The sequence below is a fragment of the Corticium candelabrum genome, chromosome 12 (genome assembly GCF_963422355.1).
Source record: "Corticium candelabrum chromosome 12, ooCorCand1.1, whole genome shotgun sequence".
Lineage (NCBI taxonomy): Eukaryota > Metazoa > Porifera > Homoscleromorpha > Homosclerophorida > Plakinidae > Corticium > Corticium candelabrum.
The window spans coordinates 242,501-252,500 of record NC_085096.1 but is presented as its reverse complement, the minus strand read 5'-3'; the positions used below and the strand labels follow the sequence as shown (position 1 = coordinate 252,500).

At 40.7% G+C, this 10,000-nt stretch overlaps 3 protein-coding genes across 3 annotated transcripts in view; 1 reads left to right on the top strand and 2 right to left on the bottom strand.

Annotated features, from left to right (window-relative positions):
- The window catches only part of LOC134187958 (tropomodulin-3-like), an 8,257-nt gene extending 4,062 nt beyond the window's left edge, over positions 1–4,195 (bottom strand). Inside the window, exons 1-3 of the mRNA XM_062656139.1 lie at positions 4,043–4,195; positions 2,077–2,341; positions 679–786 (exon numbers count right to left, since the gene is read on the bottom strand). Of these exons, the coding sequence (XP_062512123.1) occupies positions 679–786; positions 2,077–2,341; positions 4,043–4,129 (460 nt within the window). The 5' untranslated portion in view covers positions 4,130–4,195. The remainder of the gene's footprint in view (positions 1–678; positions 787–2,076; positions 2,342–4,042) is intronic.
- Positions 4,196–4,857: 662 nt separating this feature from the next.
- Positions 4,858–10,000, bottom strand: part of LOC134188241 (uncharacterized) — a 26,965-nt gene continuing 21,822 nt past the window's right edge. The window contains exons 28-42 of the mRNA XM_062656439.1: positions 9,149–9,256; positions 9,005–9,075; positions 8,585–8,720; positions 8,159–8,308; positions 7,712–7,809; positions 7,514–7,561; positions 7,405–7,452; positions 7,295–7,345; positions 6,860–6,931; positions 6,699–6,800; positions 6,486–6,557; positions 6,370–6,423; positions 6,067–6,102; positions 5,957–6,007; positions 4,858–5,098 (exon numbers count right to left, since the gene is read on the bottom strand). Of these exons, the coding sequence (XP_062512423.1) occupies positions 4,955–5,098; positions 5,957–6,007; positions 6,067–6,102; positions 6,370–6,423; positions 6,486–6,557; positions 6,699–6,800; positions 6,860–6,931; positions 7,295–7,345; positions 7,405–7,452; positions 7,514–7,561; positions 7,712–7,809; positions 8,159–8,308; positions 8,585–8,720; positions 9,005–9,075; positions 9,149–9,256 (1,241 nt within the window). The 3' untranslated portion in view covers positions 4,858–4,954. The remainder of the gene's footprint in view (positions 5,099–5,956; positions 6,008–6,066; positions 6,103–6,369; positions 6,424–6,485; positions 6,558–6,698; positions 6,801–6,859; positions 6,932–7,294; positions 7,346–7,404; positions 7,453–7,513; positions 7,562–7,711; positions 7,810–8,158; positions 8,309–8,584; positions 8,721–9,004; positions 9,076–9,148; positions 9,257–10,000) is intronic.
- Positions 9,941–10,000, top strand: part of LOC134187770 (glutamine synthetase-like) — a 1,139-nt gene continuing 1,079 nt past the window's right edge. The window contains exon 1 of the mRNA XM_062655920.1: positions 9,941–10,000. This exon is cut by the window's right edge and continues 528 nt beyond it. Within this exon, the coding sequence (XP_062511904.1) occupies positions 9,944–10,000 (57 nt within the window). The 5' untranslated portion in view covers positions 9,941–9,943.

The window sequence follows — 10,000 nt, the reverse complement described above, 5'->3', positions numbered from 1 at the left end:
ACTTTCGCCTCTCTTGCAAAAAGTCAAACACCTGGTCATCAAGCTGTACACTTAATGCTTCACATCCGTCGTACATCTTTCTTGCTTTCTTTCCTTTCCGAGTTGCTTCGTGTCGGTTTAGCTCCTCGTACTTTGCATTCCAGTCCCGCACACACTTCCTGTCAATGCTAAATTGGTTGGTGGTTTTGACCCCACCGAGCCATTGCCTTGGTGCCATTCAACAACGCTGATCTTGTATTCAACAGTGAAGCTACCATATCTCTTGGGCATAACTGCCTAGAACATGTTGCCAAATTTGTAGGCAATTAAAGAAGTTAGTCTATATAGAAAGCGCCAATTAGCACCAATTAAAGAACAAAAAGGTGTGAAAATCTTAGGACCTGGACCAAAGGTGGGGATGGGACTTTACTTGAGGCCTGGGGTATTAATCACATCAGCACGGTACAACCAAAGCTATTTAAAATGTTACAGAGACCCAATAGAGTCAGTCTGTTTGTCCTGTCTGTCTGTCTGTCTGTCTGTCTGTCTGTCCATCTGTCTGTTCATCCGTCTGTCCGTCTATCTGTCTGCCTGTCTGTCTGGTTGTATTCATGTCTGTCTGTTGGTCTGTCTTTTTTGACATACAGTACAGCAACTCATACAGTCCATCGCTAAACCAATTTACAATATAGACGTCACCTCCTGCAGTGTACGAGTACGTAACTACTGCACGTGAAGATCCAAATCTTTGTTTGCTCGTCGAGCTCTTTCGTGTGGAAACAGGAATACTGTCAGTGTCCAGCACCTCTAACAAAGCAACAAGAAAAATTAGAAATGCACACACAACTAACCTCTGAACTCATACAAATGACTAACAAACTAGTCCAAACATTCACATAATTCAGGGGTGTTGTTACCGGGGCAACAGAGCCAAACTTGGCTCAAGATGCGAATCTGTTGGCTCCAGAAGGCTCCAAGTTAACAGTAAAAATAAAAATTTAATGTGTCTAGTCTCTGTCAATGCCATATGCATGTCAGAGTCTGGACTTTGGATCCTGCCAGTAGGAGAATTATGTTATCAATGATCTGTCTATATACAAGGCTACACGGAAGACGACGGTTGAGGGTACCATTGCAGCACGCGTATACAGTATGCTAGTTGTGAGCAGAGCTGACACTATAGTAGTGCGCAGCAAGTCTCTGGGTGTCCAAGGACTTTGACTCCAGGTGTACATGCAGCAACACGGTGTGAGCGTGTCACACATGGCGCCAACTTTTCTAGAAAACATTTCCTTGCTTTAGTCTCGCGTAGCCAGACCCCTTCCGCCACGTCCTCCCCGGAAGGATGACGCGGCGGAAAGGGGTCTGGCTACGCGAGACTATCATTGCTTATGGACAAAATTATGGGACAAACTGTACAATAGATGTCATCATGTATCTTAAGCCCGGTTCACAGTACGACGCTAGTACAAGCATCGTGAGAATGTCCTGGACGCTGACGATAAGCGAGCATTAGCATCACACTGTAAAAATGTCAGCGTCTGCGACGCTTGCACGACGCTAGGCAAGCGTCCACAACAATGGAATAAGAGAAAAGTGCTAATCGAGCGTCCTAGCCGGAAGTGACCCAGCGTCCGATGACATCACGTGCTTCGTTTCAACCAATCGAAAGTCATTTACTGGACGTAGCTGAGATATTCTATTCGTTCACATGGCATCGATCATTGATTCATCGATGGAAGTTTTCATTGAGTGTGTGCATGGTTTTTCCTGCGTTTGGCAAGTTCAGTCAAAGGACTACAAGGACATAAGGATGAAAGAAAACACTTGCTCAAGACTACGGCACAGCAGCGCAACAAAAGCAAAACGTCGTCGTCCATGTCTGTCGTGAGTACATTGTACACACGTGGTTACTTTGCAGCGCCAGACCACTGTCGCAGTGTGTTCTTTGTGCGATGGACGCTCGTCAGATGCAATACTGTAAATGGTCCAGCGCCAGCGTCTTTGCTGACGCTCGTGTAAGCATCCTTGTCAGCATCCAGGACGCTCGCAGGACGCTGTGCCAGCGTCGTACTGTGAACCGGGCTTTAAACTTACCAGCTAACTCTCCCAAATCACTCTCAGACATTCCCAACAAAAGCTTCTCAATTTCGTCCATGTCATCTGATGTTGCCTTTGGTTTTCTCTTCGGTTCGTACACTCGACCTCTTGTTTTCTTCTCGTACGTCACGTAGTCACTGCCGACTGTCGATGCCTTTGCAGAGTCAACCAGGTAGTTGGTGAGATGGCTACGGTCATACTTTCCGCTTGGTTTCTTTGACGTTTGGTTGGGCATTCTGTCACGAGCTGGCAGCAAGTCATTCTATTGGGACACACTTTTGTTAGAATTATGTTTGTTAGATTTGCTGCTGAGTAAACTAACAAACAGAGAGACAGACAGAAAGACAGAGAAACAAACAAGCAAAGGCAGAAAGAAAGACAAACGATCAGACAAACAGACAGAAAGACAGAAAGACAGACAGACAGACAGACATATAGATAGAGATAGACAGACAGAGAGACAAACAGACAGACACACATACATACATACATACATACAAGTGATCAGACAAATGAACAGACAGACAGACAGTAAACCGATCAGAGACAGACAAAGAAACAAACAGACAGACAGACACACAGACAGACACAGACACAGACAGACACAGACACAGACACAGACACAGACACAGACACAGACACACACACACACACACACACACACACACACACACACACACACACACACACAAGCAGACAAACGACTGACAGACACATAAACACACAGACAAACAAACAATCAGACACACAAACAGACAAACCAACAATCAGACAGACAAACGATCAAACAAGCAAACGATCAGACAGACAGACAAAATTTTTGTTATGATCAAACACACAAATAGACAGACAAACATACATACATACATACATACGTACAGACAGACAGATAGACAGACAGACAAATGATCAGACAAACACACAAACTAGTAGAAACAGAAGAGAAAGACAAACGATCATACAGACAGACAGAAAGACAGACAGACAGAACAGACAAACAGACAGACAGACAGACAGACATACATACATACTTACAAGTGATCAGACAAATGAACAGACAAACAGACAGACAGACAGACAGACACACACACACACACACACACACACACAATCAGACAGTCAAACGACTGACAGACGCACAGACACACAAACAGACAGACAAACAATCAGACAGACAAACAAAATTTTTGTCATGATCAAACACACAAATAGACAGACAAACATACATACATACGTACGTACAGACAGACAGACAGACAAACTAGTAAAAACAGAAGAGAAAGACAAACAATCAGACAGACAGAGAGACAAACAGACAGACACAGACATGATCAGACAAATGAACAGACAAACAGACAGACAAACAGACAGACAGACAGACACACAGAGAACCGATCAGAGACAGACAGAGAAAAACAGACAGACAGACAGACACAGACAGACACAGACACAGACACAGACACAGACACACACACACACACACACACACACACACACACACACACACACACACACACAAGCAGACAAATGATCAGACAGACAAAACAACTGACAGACACACAAACAAACAAACAATCAGACACACAAACAGACAAACAAACGATCAGACAACAAACAAACAATCAGACAGACAAACAAAATTTTTGTTACAATCAAACACACAAATAGACAGACAAACATACATACATACATACATAGATACAGACAGACAGACAGACAAATGATCAGACAGACAAAGAAACCGTCAAATGACACAACCCCGGGTGGTTGACATCCTCTAACCAAACAGCCACACCACCCACAGTGAAACTTCATATCACACACAATCCATCCTCCACACCATCACACTCCCACACTCTCACACCAACCCAAATCCTCACCAACACATCTCGCATCACAACGTCTCCATCGTCACATCACAACAACACAAAACTCGACACAATCAAAACTCCGATTTCCTCACATCAGGATCGATGTCTTGAGCCAGCTCTTCTAGCTCCTCCTTCGACAGACCTGCCAATGCAGCATCCGTGTCGAAGTCGTCTGCCATAAGAACGACGCGGTGGAACCACAGCAAGCAGCGCAATTAGCCGTGTGAAAGAAACTGACTAGAGGCACATACGGGATCTAATTTCTTTTCCAGCATGCGCAAACTATTGAGCGCGAACGATTGAATGAAAACGCTGCGCGAATGCTTTGCTTTTGTTCGTAATTATTTAACGCTTGTAGCTTTGCTTTGCGATTGTATAAAAGATCACTAGGTTACTCAAAGAGACGAACAATTTTTGTTTGTTTACATACGGGACACCGCATAATTGCTAAGTACAATATGTAGGCGGAGCTTAGGGCCATTCATTCGCCCCGCTGGCGTTTCGCTTTGTTGATTTGCGTTCTTGCTCTCGCAATAAAAAAATTCGCTTGGAACGTGTGTATGTGGGGCAACTGCAACGCGCATGCGCATGAAAGAGACAGCAGTTACACCACCAGGAGAGAGTAATTGCAATTGTTGTGGCTGACGCTAACTTGATTATTGTTTCTGTGCGAAAGACGTTTATAAAGTTACTAATCCGTGAGATAGATGGCATGGAAAAGTCAACAGTTGGAAGTGTGTGTGTGTGTGTGTGTGTGTGTGTGTGTGTGTGTGTGTGTGTGTGTGTGTGTGTGTGTGTGTCAGTGTATGTGTGTATGTGTGTGTGTGTGTGTGTGTGTGTGTGTGTGTGTGTGTGTGTGTGTGTGTGTGTGTGTGTGTGTGTGTGTGTTTGACTAAATCAACACATCTGCATAAATACCTCTTAATTTATTTGCAATAAAATATAATCCCAACCTTCAACACTCTAACATCTCATTTCATTTGCCATAGAAATAGAATACCATATTATAGTGTTACTTTCTCGTTTATTTGATTGGCACTTGTGTTATTCAGCTTGTCTAACTCGGACATCCAGCGATTCGTTGCAGACTTAATGATATCTGCTGTGTCTTTCAACATCTGCATGTTCCATGCAAAGCTTTCCAATGCCTGAAATGAATGTGTACAGTGAATGTATGAGAATGAATGAAAACAGACTAATAGACAGATAGACTGACAAACAGACTGGTTGACAAACAGATAAACAGACTGAGTAACAAACAGATAAACAGACTGAGCAACAAACAGATAAACAGACTGAGCAACAAACAGATAAACAGACTGAGCAACAAACAGATCATAAACAGACTGAGTAACAAACAGATAAACAGACTGAGTAACAAAGAGATAAGCAGACTAAGCCACAAACAGATAAACAGACTGAGTAACAAACAGGTGAACAGATTGAGCAACAAACAGATAAACAGACTGAGCAACAAACAGATAAACAGACTGAGTAACAAAGAGATAAGCAGACTGAGCCACAAACAGATAAAGACTGAGTAACAAACAGGTGAACAGATTGAGCAACAAACAGATAAACAGACTGAGCAACAAACAAATAAACAGACTGAGTAACAAACAGATAAACAGGCTGAGCAACAAAGAGATAACAAGACTGAGCAACAAACAGATAAATAGACTGAGCAACAAACAGATAAACAGACTGAGTAACAAACAGATAAACAGACTGAGCAACAAACAGATAAACAGACTGAGCAACAAACAGATAAAAAGAATGACCAACAAACAGATAAACAGACTGAGCAACAAACAGATAAACAGACTGAGCAACAAACAGCTAGATACACAGACTGGTATTGTAGTTGATATCAAAAAACTTTGACCAAAACACATACATAAACAAACAAACGAAATACAAACAACAAATAAAGAGACAGAAGTATGAATGGACAGACAACTGCTACAGACAAACATGCAAACAAACAGGCAAATAAAATGACAAACTTTTGATAATCCTTTGTCCTTTAGTCCAGATTGTTTTAACTCAACAGTGATCTGCACACACAGAATTGTTAATCAAAATTGCTGTTGTTAAGAAATGTGCATCTCCATACCGTTAGCTTGCTGCCTGTCTCGTGTACCCGCATTATCTGAGAAAACCAAATTGAATAAACTGCTGTGATTTTAGCATCTACAGAATATTGTCTATCTCCCGAACTGCTTACCCTCGTCTGTCTGCCTGTTTGTCTGTCTGTCTGTCTGTCTGTCTGTCTGTCTGTCAATACATATATTTTCAAACATTGAACTATCAACTGCAAATCACTAAAGTAAAGTCCAACTACACAGCAATTAAAAGCCCTAAGGTCTATCTGTCTGTCTGTCCAAATATTTGTCTGTCATTCATTATAACTGCGCACCTCATCTGCAAGCTGGTGACCATGAGCTACAAGAGCTTTAGCTTCTGCAACAACCTAGTTGAGAAGACAAATAAGAAGGAGGCAACAACACCCAGCCAATGCAATTTAGAAATGACCCGCTGAAAAAGAACTTTCAGTGTTGCTGCATCAAATGGAAGAGAAGATTCCAGAGATCTTAGTATTGGCGTCTGTTAGACACAATAACATTACATGTATGTTGTGTGTGTGTGTGTGTGTGTGTGTGTGTGTGTGTGTGTGTGTGTGTGTGTGTGTGTGTGTGTGTGTGTGTGTGTGTGTGTGTGTGTGTGTGTGTGTGTGTGTAAGTGTACCTTGTCTTGTGTCTCAATAGTAAATCCATATTGCGAATAACTTTCAACAAAATGGCAGGCTGCCTCAGCAAAGCCATTACATTGTGATGAGCCCGTCTTGACCTGTGACAACAGTATTATGTACACTCGAACAAGTTAAATGTGAATACAACAGAAAGTACTTGAAACTCATTCAATGCCAAGTCAGCGTCTTCTTGCAGGTCTGTACATTTGACAAGAAGATATTCTGCTGCCTAAAATAACAATATACATCAATGTAGCTTGAGAAGAAGACAAGGTTGTACATAATCTCTCAACGCATTAGACTATTGTATTGAGAGAATGCACCTCTCACTACATTACATTATTGTATTGTAGGAATGCATCTCACAATACACTAGATTGTTGTATTGGAGGAATGCATCACAATACACTAGTCTGTTGTATTGAAGGAATGCATCACAATACACTAGAGATGTACCTCACAATACACTCTAGACTATTGTATTGGAGCAATGCAATTAAGTCACAATACACTAAATTGTATTGCAGGAATGAATCTCAATTCATAGATTGCTAGTGTATCATATTAGAGAAAGGCATCTGTCCATCAGTACCTGAAACAATCCATCTAATCGTGCAATGCCAATCTTCTTCAACTTGACATACTGAACATAAACACACTCGTAACACTATCCATCATAAACAGCAGCCATTGTTCACCCACTTCTCGTGACTGCTTCTTAGAACCAGTGCTAAAAACACTTGTCCGACTCTTCACAAAGAATAGCATATAACAAACATAAGAAATACCCAATTTATAAATGCCTTATTACCCTCATACTGGCACTCTTTGACAAACTGCCTCTGCTGAACGATTCTTTCTGAACACAAAAGTATATACCATGTAGATCAACTGAAAGAATAGCCTCAATACATTAGACTGATTGTACATACTTATGCAGTCTATAGGCATACATTATCATATAACTTACAAGAATTTCAATATTTATTAATACTCTTTAATCTCTTACCTTCACTACTAATCCTCCTCCAATCGTCACATGCACAAATAGTGTGGCATTTGGCAGTATATGTCCCGCAACTGACAACAGCGGCACGTGACGGTAGCCTGTAAAATACAAATGCTAACAAGTTGTTCCATCAACATAAGACACAATATTGCAATCAATCTGTGTGTAATTCAATATCTGTTGGACTGTCTTACTGCTGCCTCTTTTTCAGTCGTTCAGCTTTATGTGATTGCTTGCCATCCTACTCCTCCTATACATGCTCACCTCACTGTATGTATGTCTACTCTCCCTTCTGTCCTATTAAATCATTATGTATAATGTCTAATAATTTTCTGGTGTTCCATGTATGCAAATATATCAATTGTTAATAGCAGTTTTACTGTTTGTTGATCTTTCTGTATTCATCAAATCTCTCATAGTCATATTGTCACTTTCTCAACAACTAACCTGGCTGGATGCTGTTGAATGGCAGTGTGTATTGCCCAATAACGTTGTTTGTTGCTTTTCCACTACCACTGATGACCAGCAGACGAATCAGCGCCATGTCAGGAAAGTGAACAGGAAACACAAACTTCTCTTCCCACAAGGGATTGAAACCTAAATCAGTAACAAATGCTTACAAAAGTGTGAGACTACAAGACCATTGTAAGTGAACAGATAAGAAAGCTAGCAAACAGACAACAAACAGACAACCAAACAGACAGACAAACAGACATAGATAGACAGACAGACAGACAGACAGACAGACAGACAGACAGACAGACAGACAGACAAACAAACAGACAGAGAAACAGACAAACAAATTAACTACAAACCAGATAATTAAATAATTCTTAAATCTACTGACAAACAAGAAATGTTAATTAAGTCTACCATTTCCCGGTATGACTCGAGTTCTTTCTTCACTTCTGTCACACACTAGACCGATTGTTTCAACAACCACTGATGGATCAACTTCCTTGTCTGTTGAAGAACCACCGGGCTTTGGTAACTGTTGGCCACTAATAATCTGATAGACAAATGCAATGTTCAGTACATTAGACTACTGCATTAAAGAGAAGCATCTCTCAATACACTAGACTATTGTGTGTGGAGAGATGCATCTCACATTATATTAGACTATTGTATTGGAGGTATGCATCTCACATACACTAGACTAGTGTATTAGAAGGATGCATCTCACAGTCACTAGACTATTATATTGGAGAGATGCATCTCTTAATACATCAGACTATTACATTACAAAGATGTCTCCCTACCATATGCACATCTCAAAACACAGCCATATCTCACTTTGATTATCAATAATTTTGGTTCACTATGTGGTACAGGATCGTCACTAAATGGATTAAACTCGTGTTCACCTGTAACAACACACACACCAATGATGCACTAGCTCCTTAATTAAATGTGTCATCATCCATATCCACCGTTTACCTCCTCGTAAAACTGTTGGCTTTAATATGTATCCACTAAACCCATTCTGTTGGAATAAACCTTGATTTATGTCCATCATCTTTCCAGGAAATTGATAATTCAATGCCACTGCATTACAAAACAAATATAAAAATTATCATAACTTATTGCTATTAGAGCTTTGATGTTAATGTCACATGAAATTGAAGTCGTGTGTGCAATGAAAATTGTTGTACAGACGTGAACTATAGACTGTCAGTAATGCATGATAAAATAGCTACAGTTTGTGTACGGTGCATGGAAATGACAAAACCCTGTGAATTCTGTGAGCCGCAATTCAGTAACAATGTGAGTGTCACTCAAAGCATATGTGTCAATCTAAGACCTAAAGCTGTGTTTAGGTTTCTAGGTGTGATTTTAAAAGGTAGAAATAACAATATGCTAAAAACTATTAAGCAATCGTTGGCAAATTGGTAAATACTTTATCCTTAATTGAACTTCCAGACAATAAAGAGCTAGTGCAAAGACTACAAATTTAATCATTTTCTGTTCACACATTTGAGACTGTAGTTTTCTCGGTTTTCAGAACGGTTTTACTACAAACGTTGTTAGATTGCTGTATGTTGCACATCAAGTTCAAAGAGAGCAAGGACACTCGACGCCTACTTTGCACATTCTGTAGTGTTAGACAACCCACTTGCAGTCAGCCAACTGTAAATACATGTACACCTCACCTATTGTCTCAACGAGAAGCAGAATGCTATTAGTTGACACCTAATTGTGCGACATGTGCAACAACGGCCCCTACTGTAGAGCATGGCGCTAAATAGATCTGTTTTAGAACAATATCTGAAGTTGAATCAACGCAACAAG